We start from the raw sequence: 19040 nt of genomic DNA, 5'->3' as shown, positions 1-19040 counted from the left end.
GAATATTGGAGCAAAAATTGGCTTCCAAACTATTTGTGATGTCACAAATCATGCTCATAGGCCCGCCTGTAAAAATCAGTTTTCAATGAGCACAGAGAAAATTTACACTTTGAGCTTTGAATGTGAAAACAGCCTTCTAGTGTCAAACTGTGCACATACATCATTCCACACAGCGAAGCTCAAACATTCAACTGTAGGAACAAGAAGAAAGACACATTTCTGACTGGTGGGGGACTTTAAGTTGAGTTAAGAGCTAGCAGATCGCTTTTAAGTGTGCTCAATTCCCTCTTCATGATGGTGCTTGTCTCTGCCAACTCCAACATAAACAGTGTTAAGGACGTTGATCCCTCTACTGGCTTCCCACCTACAAACACTGTCAAGTGCGTCAATGCAAGTCCTGAAGTCAAGTCAGTTTGTTTACACAGCTCCAAATCACTAGTTTGTCACTTTGCAATCTGTGTAGAACATACTCTGTTTGCTTACAATTTCTCAATTCAATAAAGAAAATCCCCCAAGAAAACCTTTTAATCCTTAGGAAGAGTGAATCCTCAGCCAACACAGACCGACAGAGGTAAAACACATGTCATACAGAGTGCAGCAGCAGGTTGGAAGAGTCAAAATATTCCAACATGACACACCTGGTTCTGACAGTTTCACAAACTGGTGTAATGGCATCAAGACAACACTAACTACAAACTAACTATCGTCTGAAAACAACTCAAAAAAAGATTCCTTCTTTTCGAGATTTTACTGCTCAGTGGCCTCCAACCAAACAACTGTTAGATCAACAACATAGTTCCTCTCCTGTATGAGTCTACCTCATGGCTAATGACTAAAACAGAGCTGGGAAGAAATGAGAACTTCCCTGAAACCACAGAGCTCGAGGTACAGACAAACAGAGCAGACAAGAACAACATGTACATAATGTATGTGCAGTCAATGCATGCTATAACATACTGCACTATACGCAGACACACATACGCACTTACAATCCATAACTGCCAGGCACAGTAAAACCTTCGCAATGACGTTCATCCAGGAACAGGACAAACATAAATATCTGAGGACGACCTTGGAGAGAGATGAGGCTGCCTCATCAACATTAAGGAAAGGTTTTCACACACATGGTGTCAGCAAGCTTAAGCAATACACAGAGACACAAAGTCACAAAGCATTTCTGGACAGAAAAATACACAACGAGAAACAAGAAAGTACCATCTGTACATCTCCTGACTCACGTGAATTAAGTGGAACCATCGGCATCCCACTATCCCATTGAGAAGCTCTCCTCCTGGCTTTCCTCACCATGCTTTCCTCCCTGTGTGTTACTGTGACCCGCTAAAGTCCTTTTTCTACGCAGTGGCACAAGCCAAGGTCCCAAAGTGGCCACAGTCTAGCTGAAAGGACACCAACTTGAAAACTCAGCAGCTTTAATCAGCACTTCCCACTCCTTTGCACCAACTCGTCTGCTGGTGAGCTGCTGCGTGCTGCAGTTTCTGCATTTGCTGAAGAATCTGTGAGTGCTGCAGAAAAATATCAGTGCAGCTGCAGAGAGCTGTATGTTGCAAACCGAGGCGGCCGCTTGAGCTGCGCAGTCACGCACTCGCACAGACACAAACTGTTATAAAGACACAGAAACAGCCCAGTGGGGAGCGAGGGAAGCCCACAGGAAACACTGTGTGAGGCTCTGGGCATGATGCCCTGCTGAACTCTGGCCAGTAGATACACATAAACATACAAGCTTGTAGTTTTACAAACACTGAAAAGTTGCACATGAGCGTGCTGAGCCACAGAAACACTCATACACACACACACGCTTACCGTTCCATTCTCTCCAGGAATTCTTGCGGCTGCCAGGGCTGGAAGGATAAGGGGATCCAGAGATGTCCAGGTTCTGGATCAGATGACTGAGCCGGTTGATGAAGCGGCATGACGCCTCACCACCCTCCCGCAGAAACTCATGCAGAGACATGAGAGCCGGCTGCTGTTCTCACACACTCAAAACAAACTCTGTCATCCAGAGAGACCCCTCACTGCACCTGCAAAGCTCCGCTGTACACTCTAATAGACTCCAAGTCGCAGCCCCCAAATCCAGGCATGGGAAGGAGCCTCACCCTTACTCAAGACGACATGCTCTCACACACATCCTATGAAGCGATGTCTGCATGAGCTACAAACAAGACAAGCCTGGTGTCCTCTGCAGAGCCACATTGGGGACTTGAGGAAACGGTGCAAAGCTGGCAGGACCAAGTAAAAAAAAGCTGAGTCACTGTCGGCTCAACCTCGGAAATAAACACTAGAGGTGAGAATTGGCCCTGCTCTGCTCTGCACACACACACTCACACTCTGATGCACAATGTCGCAAGTGCATCTAATGACACCTTAGGTTTTCCGAGCAGGGAAGAGAGGGGAGGAGGGTGGAGGGCAGCAGGAGCAGAGGGCAGCCGGTAGAGCACAAATCCCCTTCTGCTGCTCAGGCTAATTATATTCCTCCACTCCTCAACTAATCTGCCTTTTCTTTCCCTCTTTCTCTCTCCCCAGATTCATTGTTGGTGAACCAGGAAAGAATCCAAACAGCATGAAAACGGCAAAATAAAAATTGCTGAACCTCGACCTCTCAGGGTGCGTTGCTGCTCAGTGTGTGATCAGAGGTGCAGCAGCAAACACAGTGGGTCGTCTTTATTGGGAGAGAGGAGGACTTTTCTGGCAGGCTTTCAAATGTGTTTATGTGTGAGTGTTTGGTCGTGTTTGTGTGGTTAAAGCTGGCAAGCAAAAGGCAGCTTGCAGTTTATAGGCTTAGAATAGAGAATAAGCGAGGAGCTGCACTCTCACACATACTGATGAGGCGACTGCAGGAGGATGAGACACACAACATCAACCTCCATCTCTCTGCCCCCCCCTTCCCCTTCCCCTGTTAATCAGGTCTGATCCCTCTTTTGAGGCATCATCCACCTCTTGTGTGTTATTTCCTATACAGCCCATCATCACTGCTTGCTCCCACTCACCAACCCTAACCCTATACCTGCATGTGTGGACATTTACATACACACATACACGAGCTAAAACCTACCTGCGCTCTCTTACCCACAATTTCAGCAGCACAGATCATAATGCAACAAGACTATGAGACTACAGCTGTACCGGTGAGGCAGTGAGGCTGTGCTCATTAATAAATAATAATCCAGTCAGAAAGATGAACTTGCTGGAGTGTTGATGAAGAGTTCAGGAGTCCCACAGCCTGAGGAAAGAAGCTGCTCTGTAGTCTGGTGGTATGGCTGCGGGTACTTTGGTATCTTTTGGCAGACGGCAGCAGGGTGAACAGACTGACGGGTGTTGTCTTATCTTTTGGGTGATACTAACATGCTGATGTTTAGCATGCAAAATATCCACCATGTTTACTGTCTCAAATGCAAAGTTAGCAGAGGCTGATGGAAGCATTAGTTTTGCAGGTATTTGGCCACAAAACAAAGTAATGGACAAATTATGATTTTGACCTGATGATGGCGCTCCAGGAAAAGTCAGATCACAGCAGTTATCACAATGACTTTCCTAACCCTTCCCACGCTTATGGTAGTCTTGCATAGCCAGATCGTTCTCCATAGCATTGGAAAAAGGACTGGCTGCCCACATTATCAGTCTGGGAAAGGAAAAAAGAAAAAGTTTTTTTGTTTGAATATCTTTAAACCAATCACAATCATCTTGTGTCCAGGATGCAGCGATGGTGCCCCTGCAAAATTTCGTCGGGGGAAATTAGTTTTACACGAAGAGAGGTTAGCCCTGGCATAAAAATGGCTAATTCACCGCAAAAGAGATTGTCAGAGCTGCTAGCCTGTTTACGCTCATACTGCTAGAAACCAGGTTAATGTTAGAATAACTTTGCTATTTTCAGCATGTAGGTTGCTAGCTCGGAGGTTGTTGTTGTTTCCCGTAGCAACAGGGATTATGAATGATGCAAACAGAGGTGACAATGGCATCCAGTGAGTCAGACAATCCTCATGATGGCCATTGAGCAAAAAGCAGTTCACACCTGCTTATTATTGTGCAGGTTCCCCTTGTGCAGCCAAAACAGCTCTGACCCGTCGAGGCATAGTTATAAGACCTCTGGGGGTGTCCTGTGGTGTCTGGCACCAGGACGTTTGTAGTGGATCCTTTGGGTCCTATGGGTTGGGGGGTGGGGCATCCATGGATTGGACTTGTTCCAGCATATTCCACAGATGCCCGATCAGATTGGGATCTAGGGAATGTGGAGTCCAGGTTAAGGCCTTGGGCTCTTTGTTGTGTTCCTCAAGCAATTCCTGCAGTGCAGTGCAGTGTTTGTGGCATGGGAGGGCACACTGTCCTAATGGGGGGCACTGCCATTGGGGAGTACCATTTCCATGAGGGGGGACCCAAGGTTTCCCAGCAGAACATCACATAATAACAAGATGATCAGTATTACTCACATCACTTGTCAGTGGTTTTAATGTTGTGGCTGATCGATGTATATTGCTGCCTATAGAGCCACACCATTAGCATGTCAAAGAAAGTTATTATTAATCTATCAGTATTTCCAATACATATAAATAATAGCAAGTATGAAAGCAAATATAAAAAAATCAATCACATTGTGACAGTAGCCTCAGTAAAATGCAATGAAATAAACAGAGAACAACACTCTCCTTGGCTACATCTACTTGTGTCTTTCTGACCACAGCTGACTGGCTGGAGACTAATGGTGACCTGCTGGATCCATCTGGCTATACACCTGCTCTGCCTTTGGGGATGAGCAGCACAGCTCACTTAAGCAGGTTCAATGATTCCCTGACCTCAAGCTAAAAGGAACCTGACACTCACATTATGTGAACAATAAAGTCTGACTTGTACCTGATTTATAAGCAACCTTCGTTCTTGTGCTTTCCATCAAAACAATGCAACAAAGCAGCATCTGATCAGTAACGAATGACTGGGATCCAATAGCAACCATGAACGTGTGAGACAGCTGGGCTGCCCGGAGATAAGACACTTTCATAAACCTCAGCTCCTCAACCTGGCTCAGCTGCAAATACACCACCAGAGAGTCATTCTCACACACAAGCAGAGAGGTGTGAATACAGACTAGCCAACACAAAAAACTCCCCGATCACAACATATAATCTGTCCCTATAATTGCACGATAAATAAAACAGCCCCCCGAGTTTCACCGGCTGCAGATGAACAAATTCCTGCTGGAAAAGCTCAGACCAGTGACTCAGTGAACTGGATGTGTCCCTTTAAATCAACTGGAAGTAGGTCAATCTCCCAGTTAGAGCCCAGTTCGAGAGTCGAGGAGAAGCTGTCTGTTATCACGGCAGCAAGTAACAATTCTATTTATAAATGATTGATCTACTGTTGTTTATTCACAGGTTACAAGAGCTTATATTTTGTAGTCATGCTTAGGGCGTGGCTCTGGGGACGGCAATGTTGGTCGGCAAGACCTCTTTGGTCAAGCCTGAAGTATCTCAGCAACTATTGGATTGAATGCAATGGAATTTTTTAACAGATATTCATGGATCCCAGAGGATGAAGCATACTGATGTTGATGATCCCCTGACTTTTCCTGTAGTGCCACCAGCAGGTCAAACTTCTAACTTATCCAGGGAAAACTACATTTTCTGGATGAAATGGCACACAACCCGAACCTCAAACAGCGATGTTTATTTCTAACCCTAACCAAGTAGTTATCTTGCCTAACCTTAACCTTTCTTGGCAAAACCAAACCAAATTGTGGGAGAAAGGTCTAGTACATGTTTGGCTGGACGTGTCGCTGTATGTAATCTTGGGAACAGTGATACATGTTGTTTTGGGAGAGGCTGACAATCGACCTATTTCTTCTTTAGCTATGAAGATAGTTTGTTTCAACACTATACCAGTACCTTGCCAGGCAGCTGGTTTTGAGGGGTCACGTGATAATGTGATTTTGCAAATCCATCTTGACAGGCTTCAAGCTATGCACTTGTTGCTGAATACACAGCGTTGAACCTATCAGTGTCCTTTGAAGAAGTACTGGCTGCCAGAGACAGCAGCTAAGGGTGTGGTTTAAATGTGGCAACCAGCAAGAGGAGCAACAACAGTGGTGGCTCCTCAGAGAGTTAGCCTCGATGTTGCTATAGCATCAGTTAACTTAGTACTGGGGAGTTTATTTCATTGAAAGAAGAGCAGAAAATAGTACTGAAGGCTTTTCTCAGTGGATAAAATGTTTTTGCTCTTCTCTTGACTGACTTCAGTAAAATTTTGATTTACCAACTGGCTCCGCTGGTGGTAGCCCCCTCCTACTGTTGATCTGATTGGTTGAAGTAAGCCAGTAAAAGTATATTTTTTATTAAAGTGCCCTTTTCCAAACAGTTTCAAGCAGTGCCTTTCCAGATGGTTCTGTGTAACAAATCATCCGGCACGTCAGGTTTACAAACCTCTATTAAGCACTTTGTTAATTTTTCTCAACTGTAGGACATCTGTATTCCCGTGTTCAGGTGTTTGGGTCTGAGTCACAGCGGTATATAAAACAACAAATACAAGTTAAGACAAGAGGATATCTTTATAAACCAGAGTGTATTGAAGAATGGAGGGGAGAGGGGAAACATCTGTAGAAATTGCACCTTTTTTCCGTTTTTTTTAAGTCATTTCACGTATTTTTAGGTGTCATAATCTTACAGGGTGGTTGGGTACAGCTGTGCTCTGAAGCAAGTGAATATCTGGCTTATTTTGTGGTGGTTTTACATAATCCACTTCAGAGAAATGTTGCAAGTAGAATGTTGTTTACGGTTGAGTAAATGTGGTGCCAAAGGAAAGTGCTGTCTGACTGCAAAGTAAAATGGTGAAAATATTCTAAATATAGCGTGCACTTAAACTAAGACAGGTTTTCTTAGGTGGGCCTGTTTTTAGGTGGCTAAAATACAACCTGTCCACAGCAGTACATTGCTAGGCTTTCTACGCAGGTACTCCTCCTGCCTCTGGGGGCGTGCCGACCATCTTCTACTGTATATAATACACTGACAATGGAAAACCCCTTAAAACCCCATTTAACAAAATCTCCATCTTTCCTTTAGACCTATTGTACTTTTTCATTTGTTTCCCTTTCATTCAGTGTGCAATATTGTTTCTTTTGCATGTAAAAGATCGTGAAAGTTAAAAAAAGCTCCCGTCTCCCACAGAAAACACTGCTCCTGAAACGCCTCGTCAGTAGTTCGCCTTCAATTCAGTGACTTTGTGACGTCACACTATGTCACCATGTCACACATTTGCACAATTTATGTCTAGTGGCTAGTTTGGTACATAAGAATTGATTAAGCACAGCTGCTCTGTTGTTGTTAGCAGTGCAGGCTCAGGCGTGCCCAAGCTGGCCAATCAGAGGAGAGTGGGATTCAGGAGGGCGGGCCTTAAAGAGACAGGAGCTAAAACAGAGTATTTCAGACAAAGGGGGAATGGAGAGGTGCAGCATTGGACAGTAAGAGAAAATTGATGTGTCTTTTGAGCATAATATAAAACTATGAGCCTGAAAATGAGCAGAATATGTCTCATTTAACTTCTAGTCTGGTCAAATCTTTATTCGTCCTATATTTCTGATATTACTTTTGGTTTATGACTAAATTTTATTCTTGTCGGCCTCAACTGTAATTCATGAGGTGATAATTGTGCTAACATGCTAACACGGCAAAAAGAAGATGGTGAACATGGTAAATATTATATTTGCTCTTCTGTCTGACCAGCAATCAAAAACCGAACCAATACACATTCGACTGAGCATAGCTAAGATGTGGTAAACTGCTCTGCTCGTTCACTGATGACTGAATGGCTCCACTGATAGAGAGGTGGGTTGGATTTAAAAGAAAAAAGAAAAAACAGTTTGCCAAAATGTGGAATACTGTAGACAGCCAGAGACTAGGAGCTAACACAGAGACAAGTTGTGTGCATAACTTGCTCTCTGGGGGAAAAGGAAAACGATGGGAGTTCGTTTTCTGCATTTTCCAACCTGACACCTCCTTTTCAGCTTGGTAGAAGCAAGCAGTTTGCCAGATTAGACAATGCTAAATCCTTTTCATCCTCAGTTGACTTTGTTTCCCTGAATCTGTCTATTCCTCACTCTCCCTTCCTCTCTGCTGTCCTCTGTGATCAGCGTTAGAGTCTCTCCTCTGAGCCGATTACTGCTCTCATCCTCCTGCCACACCACATTCTCCTCACATTTCCTGCGAGCTATGATTGCACGTCTGCAAATGTTTAGTATAATGTCACACACTTAATGGTTGCACATGTAAAAAGAAGAATATGACAGTTTTGCCTTTAATTTTGTTTATAGCATGTCTGGAGTAGAGCGATACAGCTCATAATTCTCCTTCAGAGCCGTAGTTTGTTCAGTTTATTGCTGTAGCCATGGGCCCTCCTCGCTCATGGTCCACCCACTCACTACTTTCACCATTTCTGGTGCTATAAGGAGGAGAAGATGGAACTAGAGCACATGCAGCAAGAGCCTCGCCATCATAGAGAACTCAAAAATCATATAAAAGACAATATTTCTCCATATTGTAACAGTAAACACATATTTATTACAACAACAGCTACAAAAAGACTGCAAAGACAGCAAGATTTGCAAACTGCAACACAGTATGGCAAAATGAAAAAAAAATCTAAACAAGATCAGCATCACTGACCTCCGACGAAAAAATATCAACACCAGATGAAATGAAAAGACTGTCTTGTGTGTGTGTGTGTGTGTGTGTGTGTGTGTGTGTGTGTGTGCGTGTGGGTGTGTGTGTGTGTGTGTGGGTGTGTGTGTGCATTCATGCATGTGAGAGTGGCTGTGTAGCAGTGGGTGGATTAAGGGAGATCTCTATAAATGGATCAAGAGAGAAAAGAAGGGGAGCAAACAGCAGAAATATAACTCAATCATTCATATAAGTGCCATTAGTGTGATAAAGGATACAAATCTGTCCTTCAGTCGGTGGTTATAAATCACCAACATCAGGACATCACATCATCAGTCTGAAAAAAGGCTCCGAAATAGCTTTTTTTTGCGATCATTTTTCTCTGCAATCAGACATAAAAGGCCTAAAATGTTTCCCCCGCAACAAATTTGATTGTTCGCAGCAAATATGAAAGGCCCTACACGTACACAGTGGAGCGCTGCACAAAACACAATAGCACACACCTGAGGGCAAAATCTTAGACGTGATGTATATACCTGAAGTGGCAAGTCCATGTTGAGTAATCAGTCAAGGGTAACAGAGGAGAATGGACCGAACATATAGGTCACTGTCTCCCATTTCTGTCCTCAACACCTCTTCTGATCAGACAAATGATTAGGGTGGAGTACTGAAGAAATAGGTCAGTGAGGTACAGTCTTGTATCACAACATAGATCTACCTGATCGCAGCCTGTGTTTAAGCATATTTTACACACATCAGTGTATAGATTTAATGCAATTATCCTAAAATGTGTTACAATTCATTTCAGCTCTTGTGTCTTAACCCCATGAACTACTTTTCAATCTCTGAGTCAGTATCACATTTTCCACCGCTTGTAACAAAAACACAGATTAATGGCCAAACATTTGCTTCGCTTGAGGCAGAAACAGCACAAACAGCGACACATTAAACCTGGTGTGGCTTCCTGCAACAAAGCTTTGTGGCTCACTGACATGATGATCCTGCTTTTTTCTCCATAAACCGCTTCCTTTCACCTTTTATTTGCTCTAAATGTAACCAAGTACTACACTGAATTGCATTGAGGCTGTGTACAGACTCATATTTCACCTTTATCCATACAGCCATGATCCTCTGCAATCAACAATGCAATAACCAGGGACCGTAGCTGCTGCTGAATGTGTTGTTGTCACCCACCTATGCTTTGGGTGACAGTCCTCAGCCTCTCCAGCAGCTCCCCAAGGGCCATCTCTTCTGTCTTCATCCACAGGATCATCCTCCAAAGGGACAGCGGAAGACCAGCTGCCCAGCCAAAGGACACTTTGACGGGAAGAAGAGACAGCTTGCCTGCTTTTTTCTGAACGGTGACTCGGAGAGAGGATGATGATGACGAGGATGGGAGAAGGGGTATGGTGGAGTGGCAAGCCTGACAGACCAGAAGGGGATGAGAGGGATGCAGCAGGGTAAATTAGCCCGAGAGATATCTGTGAGAGAGGGGGTGTGTGCAGCTCGGAGGTGCTAGGATGCTTGTGAGAGATGGGTGCTTTCGAGGATGGAGAGGATGCTGCAGAGGCGGATGAGGGAATGATGCTGATGAAGCTGCTTCGGCTGTGACAGCCCCAGCTGCGCTGACGAGTCCTCCGCAGAGGGATGCAGAGCTCAGGATGCCGGCGATGGAGATGGGGAGGAGGAGGTGTAGCGGGATGCCTCTCTCTCACACGCATGCCTCAGCCTCAGCACTCATGATGCTGCAAACCTGTGCAGACCTGGCAGACTGAGAGGGGGAGGGGAAGTGAAGGTCAGCGCTGCAGTTTCGCACGACGACAGCTGATCCAATAGTGACACCCAGTGTGCAGTCGAGGCATAACAGCAGTGTCACGGAAGAGACTCTTCTGTAGAAACACACAAAGCACTGCTGGTCACACACCATTGGTTATGCTGCATTGGCACCATGTGACGACACTAGGTGATGACAGACATGGTTGGGCTACTTTAGACAAGGGTCAACTCCAGTTGCATTTTCATTCAACTGCAATATTTTGGTCTTTTTTAAAAAAAAGAAAAGGAAGGTAAAAACATGAAGTAAACATCCATTTCTAAATATATTGGAGCTTAGCTTGTACTCAGGTCCAGTGTGTATCAAGATGGATCTATTGGCAGAAATTGAATATAATATTCAGAATTATGTTTTCATTACTGTATAATTATGTAATAAAAACATGAATAATGAAATTAACAATAGCAGAGTTCTCTTTTTCTTAGAATGAGCTTTATATTTTTACAGAGGAGCAGGTCCTCTTCCACAGTGTCTCTGTCACAGTGTTATCTTTTGTGGCACTGCCATGTTTCTAGAGTAGCCCAGAATGGACAAACCACACACTGCTTGAGGCCTTTTGCATTAAATGCGTTTTTTTTTTTTTAGCAATGATTGAATGTAAATTTCCACTCCACTACATTTTGGAGGCAAATATTGCATTTGACCTTCCTCTACATTTATTTGATAACTTTAATTACTAGTTACTTTGCAGATTGGATGCTGCATACCAGCCAAAGCAGTGCAGTGTTTAATTTATTCATTGGCAATCAGACAAAAAAACCCCATTGATTCCAATCAGAAAAATGCTGAATATCATATCTGATAATCAGCAAGGCCGATAACTGGTTAACTCATAGTATACATGCAAATATATGCATGATTTACTTTATTTACTTACTTGTACTTTTAACACTTGAAGCAAAAATAAATTTTCAAATTCCCCCTTCTAGCATTTCCCTGCCGAATTACTAGTGACGTTAGCAACATGGCTACCGTTAGCAGCTTGGCTACGGTCCAAAGCAAAAAGCAACTGTAATAAGAATCCAAACTTGACCAAGTAACCCTGATCTCAGTGCTATGAAAAGGCAAAGTAAAACAGCAATACCTGGGGATAGCGACTGGGGGAAACAATGCCTCTTCCTTCCTAACTGCTATAACTGAAACTGCTGTTTGCTAGTTAGCTCAGTTAGCAGTGCAGCTAGTGGTCTAGACTGGGAGCTCAGAGCACTGGGGGAGTGTTGTCATTTAGGCTTCTAGGACTGGACCTTTGGACCGGGATGGGAAGGGGTTAGCTAGTTAGCATGCTAACCTCAGTAGATATCTCTGCAACAGGATGCGAAGACGTCAAAACTCTTACTTCTTTACATTCTGTTGACAATTTCAGTTAATATTTTTTAATGTTTTGAACTAAAATGACATACATACACATACTTACAGATTGCATCTTTAAGTTTGAGCAAAAAATTAAGTTATTTGTCAAAATATATTTACAGTGTGGCTCATCAACATTGTTAAGAAAATACTGATTACTGGTGGATAACTCATTTTTCTAGCATGCAGGGCAGTGTTTTCACACTTTATTGTTATCTTGAAAATTGTGCAACCATGGAGGGGACTTAATCACATATCACATTTTATCTACAATAGGGGAGTCCAACAGGGACCTTTTTTTTTCTTCTTTTTTTTAATTTTAGCTTTATTTCAAACATGGGAGCATAAGCAACAGTTGTCTGCTGTGGCTGATGAGGGGACGGTCTGCCTGAGGGGCAGGTCTGCCTGAAAACAGACAGAGGACAGGTAGGGGATGACATCACAGGACAGGTTAGAACTGGAAGCCCTTAATAATGGCATACAAAATGTTCTGACAATATTACACAACAGTAACACAGAGGAAAATGTTTTCACTCTTTCTTTATTACAAGCAGAATGACAATACAGTGCTTTGCCCTCATTTGCTACAGACAGGCTGGCAAAAAGTAAACAGGTGAACTTTTAAAATCTTTATCCCCCCCATGAAAAGTAAAATTCTCAAAACCTGTTTAGTAATACAAACAGTGCTGTACTGAAGGTATGATATGAAGTGTGCTGCTCTGAGCACACGAGTCAACATTTCAGACCTTTGCCAAGCTCAGGAATGACAGGAGGAGCACCTGCTGTTCTGCTGATGGACTTAGAAAAAAAGCAGTTTGACATTCTGATCAGCAGTAGAAGGCTGGTGCGATAAACCCATTTGAGACACCTACAGACCGTCCATTCCATTCAAGTTATTTGGTCACTTTTTTTTAACTCACCCACTACAATCTTCTTAGAAAAATAACTTGTGAGGAGGAGTGAACACTTATAAACCCCAGTCGACAGACAATAGACCTTGTTTTGGGGGAAAACCGATCAGTTGTAGAACAAAGTGCAGTGTGTAGACCTATTGGTAAATCTCTAATGAATCATATAACGTATATGTTGCTCTCATTTTGGTTATAAACTTGAACGTACATTCTAACAGAGTTAAAATATAGTTTTCTCTCTGGGATACAAAAGTAGCAAAAGAAATATTCAGAATGGAAAACACAAAAATGACGAGTAAGTCGTGAAAAACTGAGCTTTGAAGGACTCTGCTAACAAACTGTGTTTGAAGAGTGACTAGAAAGAGTTCCCCGGTACGTTATTAAAGTAAAATAGACCTTACAGCATTATTGTGGTAGAATGTGACATGTAGAATATGGCAACAGCACAGTGAGGTGGGACACTGCATAACAAGCACCAAGGCTCTTTTATTATTAATCTAGTGAGGTCAGAGTGAGCCCCCAAGTCCAAACACCTGTGGGGGCTTTGAGTGAAAACTGAAAAAGACAAATCCAGACCTCCAACCAAACTGATAAATCATCCGTGCCCCAGTAAGAAGAAGAAAAAAAATAAAAACTTTGAACACCTGTTACTAAATCTATACATGTTGGCAGATGGTGATGTGTATGAAAATAAACTGTATAAACATACAAAAATGTTTCAGAATCTGACATTCAAGACTTCCAGAGTCAGTCACTCGCTGTGCAACACGACAGATATGCTTTGGACAAAGAGGACTTCGGATGTTAGAGATGCAGAAGAGAGGTTCATCCATAATGAGCTACAATCTTTAGCTGGAGGACATGATGGACAAATCAGTTCAACATTCTATTGATTTGATTGTGACATCGCCGATTCAAGTCTCCCTCCTACCTACAACAGACTATATATATACTATATATATAACACCCTCTTCTCACTACAATATATATCAAAAGTTTTTAAGTTACATCCATACATCAACAGTGACCGCCATCAATAATTTTCGAACAATACATAAAAACTCATGGATTAATGCAACACAGAGAAAAACCTCTTATAACGTGACGACGTGACATTAGCATTCTTACATACAACTTTTGCATAACACAGAGCATGGCAGCAAACACACAAGCACAATGCAACAAGTCATTTAGGACATCCATAAATAAAGACTCCATCGGTGTCGGGCTGCTGCTGTTGCCCGACGCGGCCACATGGAGGCGGGTGTGGCACAGTGGGCTCATTGTCATGAGAAAGAAAAGGGCTGAATCCAAATGTCCACCTTCTGGACTCGAGGACTGAGCTCTGGCAGACTTCAGTTGAACACACTGTGACGTGTTCGCTGTCATCACGTCAAGCCTGCGAGGTTGTGAGACTGCAAGGCTGTATAAGATGCTGGTAGACAGGCCTAAACACTCCAATTATAAAATGCATTTCAGTATTATGTTTCACTCCTGAAGATCACAAATAAAGTAAGCTGTGATTAAGTAGTTAGTATTTATTGAGTCTACTTGGTTACTAATTTGTATTGTGTTTCACTTCACTTTACTTGAAGGATGACAAAAAGAGTAACTAATGATTAAGTAATTGGTAAATAATGAGTCGTTACTAGTTCAACTCATTAAGAAAATGGTCAGTATGTCACAGATATTTATGAACTAATCATTACCTAATGACCTGATTAATACAGTATCTTCCGGTCTGTTCTCAAGTAACTCATCATTACCTACCATACAGTCCTGAACTAAAAGTTGTTCAGGAATTTCTCATTAACGAATCATTAATTGTCAAGGCGTTTCAGAAATGGGAAAAAAACTATTTCCCGCCCATATTGCAAAGAATTGTGGGCACTAAACCAGTGAGTCCAGTTAGGTCTGCACCCCAAGCAGACTCTCTGAGACACTGCAGAGAGTCTGCCTGACAACCCTTGTGGACTGGATGAAATGTGGGTTTGAAGAGCCCTCGGCACTCGCAGACAAACGGTGAACAAGCCCCCCAAAGTCTGCGAGTCTGCAAGAGCGGTGAAGTCTGGGCATTTGGATTCAGCCAAGGTGTCATGATATGTTTCGTAATGAATGATGTCTGTGTTGAAGAGGTTTAAGGAAGACCCGAGAGAAGAAGGACAGATCAGCATGCAGCAGTGATCCGACATGCTACAACGGCAGATAAGAAAAACAAACATGATTGTGAGAGTAAAAGAAGAGACACACTGTACCAGACATGTATGCCCTCTGAACCTCCCTGTCCACTCACAAACATTTTTAAACTGACCTAGAAATATAATCCACTAAAAATGAGTATCTATGAATTAAGGCAGGGTGGCTAGAATACTGCACATCCCTCTTCGGATTTTCCCCATTTCTCTCCTTCAGCTGATGGGTGTGTGTGAGTGTAAGGCTTTGTAAAACACCACTTCTGCTCATTTTTTTTGTTTCTTTTACACCCTTCTCCTTTGGCTCCTAGCCTGCTGCTGTGTGGTTACCTGTAAGGCAAAGGTGTGTCACATACAAACATACAGTTACAGGCAAATTCATGCATACACTCGCGCACATGCACACGCACGCACACCTAAAGGGCTGAGCTTGCCCCTTACTTGGCCAGACCACGTACTGTACATAAATGTTTCCGACAAACGTTTAGAAAGGAGCAAAAAGGACGTGAAAATGGAGGAACAGGCAAGAACGTGAGACTGGAAATGAGGACGAGGAATACAAAAATGTCCGACGTGTTGAAACAGGACAGTTCAATAGTGCATGAAACAATGCACCTCCGCACATGGTTCCCCTTTTGTTCTTAGCCTTTTTCAAGTGAAAGTTGGGTAGGAACTTTGATGAGACTAAGACAGGGACTACACGGAAACAAAAAGTATGAAGATGATGCGTCAGGGCTACAATTTCTAAAGGGTCATCCACTCAGGTGTAGCCCAGAAAATGCACATGGTGAACTCAGCAAGGAGGTTGATGTGTGTGAACATGTTTGTTTGTGTTTTGCTCTAGAAATCCTTGATCCTTGAGATCTTGGTCGCACATCGTGGGATGTACTTTGAGTTTCAGCCCACCAGATTCATGTACACATAGTGTCAGAGTCTGCGCTCGTGTTCACACGGAGGTCTCCGGCCCTGGAGCGTAGTAGGCGAATCCAGCCCCTGAGAGTCTCAGCCTGTAGGGGCTGAGAGAGCACAAATCTGCCCCTCCCCCTTCCGCCAAGTGGGCCAGTAGTTTCTGGGGAAGGGGATCAGACCGGCGGAGCGACAGCATCTCCACGGCGCCAAGGTGGAGGTGAGAGGAGTCTGTGCTCGTGCCTTTGTAGGATCGACAAGAGGACAGTGGAGTCGACTCGGCCACGCCACCCCGCGACAGCTTTTCATGATCCTGCAGAGAGATGGAGGAAGCATCGTGATGAGAAAATCCAGAACAAAGGAGTAGAAAAGGAAATCAGAATCATTGCGCCATGCATGAAGATGGGCACAGACGTAAGACAGGTTAATGCATAAGATCAAACAGCAGGGTTATATTCAGAAGGCTTGTTTTAGATATTGAGATGTTTAGTTTTAATGACACCACGTCATGGATCCCTGGATCAAATTCACTGAACAAACTGGACACAGAAATCCATGAAGTGTGGACACTGGAAATAATTTGCAATGATAAGAAATTCCCATTTTGATTAATAGACAAGTTAGATTAAGCATGCTTATGCAATAGGGATGCAATGAAAGATCCTCTGAGCACAATACCACCTCATTGACTGCCATCGGCAAATAAGACAGCATGCACTGATGTTCACCTGATGTGTCACACAAAATCTTACAGTGGCACAGTCATTAGCTAGTTACATTTCTGCCATCAGTCTGTAAGGCTATGGAAGCACAGATTTTTTCTTTTTTAATTGAGTAGGTAGTTATATAGTGGGCTAAAAATGCTCTTAATTTAAAATCCTTTTCATGTGAAAGACACTTATATTAAAGACTGTTTCATAAGTTTGTACTATACAATCTGTGCTCTATCAAAGATAGTGTAATGAAGGGCTGAATGAATTTAAAACAGTTCAGTTATTTAAAAGAAAGAGATGTCTTTGTTTTTCTGTCACAACAACAAAACAACAATATGTATCAGCACTTACTATGGGCCAATATCGTAATGCACACAGCCAGACTTTCACTATCAGTGCATTCCTATTCTGAAGACACAATTTTCACTTGCTATTCCACCTTCAAACAGCAGATGTCACCAGTATCCCTGATACAAGATGACAATTTTCAGCGTGAATGTGTACAGTACATAGCTTGCCACTGCCATGACCAACCTTGATTTTTCAAAATCAGTTTTGTCTGTGGCATCAATAATGGATTAAGACACCTTCTTTTGAACTTGAATAATAAAATATAAAACTAAATGTTAATCATATCTATATAAACCTCTAAATCTTGACAGTCTGACCCAGAACCTTTAGTTTAAACACCTTACCCTCACATCTATCTTCAGCTACAGTCCAGGACCAAAAAGGAGTCACAACAAACCTACTGCTTACTGGAGCCCAAATGACAAATGGCAGTGGATTTTAAGTAGCCTGGGTCTAATAAAGACTGGATTAAATGTCTCATTTGGCTTGTACCCAGATCAACATAATTCCCACCCCACATGCAGCGAGAAGCACAGCACGCTTTGGAACCAGCGCTGCAGAGTTAATTGGAGATTGTGAATCCGAAAAGGAGGTTTGACGGAAGGAAACGTCTCGTGCAGACACTTCCCAACCCCCGGCCCGAGCCATAGCACGACACAATGCCCCATGCGGTGCAGAGTAGCAGTAAGCTTTATGGCAGCAGCATTAAGAACCCGACTCCCCGCGGTCAACGCCCTCTGTGTGCTGTTACCATGGTGACCCTAGCCCAACTGGGGGGGGGTGCACTTTAGGGTTTGCTGTGCGGGGTGCCGCGGCTGTGTGACATCATGGAGTCATAGGTCCTAGCAGCTTTTTCTCCACTTTCTCCCTCACAGGTCCTATAAGGGCGGAGCAGATCCCTCTCACCTGCAGAGCCAGGAGCCACACAGCCCTCCAGGGCCCCTGCTGTCCTTACCTTCTGTGGATGACGTTAAAGGAAAGGAGGTCATAATGGAACCTGGTCAGACCTGTTGTCTTGTATCCATATATACTCAGCTCTCACTTTATTAGGTACACCAAGCTAAAACTGACGCATGCTAATTCAGCAATCCTGCAATAAATCCAACCTTCATAAAAACTATGATTTTCAGGTAATGCTGAGACTGTTTTAGAGGTGTTGATTCAACGTTATCATTTTTAGAAAGATGTACCAACTGAGTGTATATCCAGCCTGTGTGTAGATTAAGTTGAAGATGACTATGGTTGACAGCTGGCACTTCGGCTCGATATTGTTTTCAATGGACCACTTTTGATCAGATTTTACATCCCCACACACGTTTAATTTTGAGGATCGAAAACTGTGGCAACCTTTCCTCCTCCCTGCAGCTCCAGAATATGACATCACTATAGCATCCCTGACCGACTCTGATTGTGACTTCATCACAGTAGATCCCAGCGTGGGACAGCTGTATTTACCACTGATCACCATGGACACAGTTCATCGCTACATTTGATGTCGGTTTGGCAAAATAAGGGCGCCAAGCCCACTTTTGGGTAGAGCTGCAACGATTAGTCGATCAAAAGACAATGAATGGCCAATTATTATGATATTCAATTAATTGTTTCAGTCATTTTTCAAGCAAAAATAAAAGGATTTGCCACCTTTCTTTGTCATGTATGACAGTCAAAGAAGAGTTCTGGGGTTTTGGATTGTTGGTTGGACAAAAGATGTAATTTGAAGACGTCACTTTGGGCTCTGGAAAATTGTGATTTTGTTGACATTTTATAGACTAAATAATTGTGACTATAATCTGCAGATTAATTGGTAATGGAAAATATTTGTTTGTTTGTTATCTGTTATAATTAATACATAGCAATGTTTTTTTAAATTATCATTTTTTTCTCGATTAATCCCATTGAGTATAAATGTCAGAAAACAGACTGGTCCAAAAAATACTCAATTAACAATGATGTAAAAAGAAGAAAGAAAATCTGTAAATCTACAGATTAAAGAAGATAGAGTTTTGGTATTTTTGCTTTAAAAAGGACTAAACAATCATTTATCAAAAGGGTTGATAATATATTTTTGGTAAATTCTCCATTAATCGGCTTTTCCTTTCAGCCCTACAGTAGATAAAAAACATCAAACT

General features: G+C 42.8%; 2 protein-coding genes across 18 annotated transcripts in view; both read right to left on the bottom strand.

Annotated features, from left to right (window-relative positions):
* The window catches only part of mcf2lb (mcf.2 cell line derived transforming sequence-like b), a 46163-nt gene extending 36045 nt beyond the window's left edge, over nucleotides 1–10118 (bottom strand). For 2 of the 12 annotated variants that reach the window (XM_084361247.1, XM_084361244.1), the window contains exon 1: nucleotides 9849–10017. In XM_084361247.1, the coding sequence (XP_084217373.1) occupies nucleotides 9849–9927 (79 nt within the window). In that variant the 5' untranslated portion in view covers nucleotides 9928–10017. Of the gene's footprint in view, nucleotides 1–1238; nucleotides 1522–1821; nucleotides 2566–9848 lie in introns of those variants that run through there. The other 10 variants (XM_084361241.1, XM_084361252.1, XM_084361248.1 and 7 more) reach the window with 8 other exon arrangements.
* Nucleotides 10119–12358: 2240 nt separating this feature from the next.
* LOC311262288 (phospholipid-transporting ATPase IH-like) overlaps nucleotides 12359–19040 on the bottom strand; it is a 39287-nt gene continuing 32605 nt past the window's right edge. For 2 of the 6 annotated variants that reach the window (XM_084361565.1, XM_084361566.1), the window contains one exon: nucleotides 12359–16160. In XM_084361565.1, coding sequence (XP_084217691.1) covers nucleotides 15888–16160 — 273 coding nt within the window. In that variant the 3' untranslated portion in view covers nucleotides 12359–15887. Of the gene's footprint in view, nucleotides 16161–17662; nucleotides 17870–19040 lie in introns of those variants that run through there. The other 4 variants (XM_084361568.1, XM_084361570.1, XM_084361567.1 and 1 more) reach the window with 3 other exon arrangements.

The sequence above is a fragment of the Pagrus pagrus genome (genome assembly GCF_965226575.1).
Source record: "Pagrus pagrus genome assembly, chromosome: 9".
Taxonomy (NCBI): Eukaryota; Metazoa; Chordata; class Actinopteri; order Spariformes; family Sparidae; genus Pagrus; species Pagrus pagrus.
Note: the sequence above shows the minus strand (reverse complement) of the source record. Positions and strands in the feature narration are given on the sequence as shown.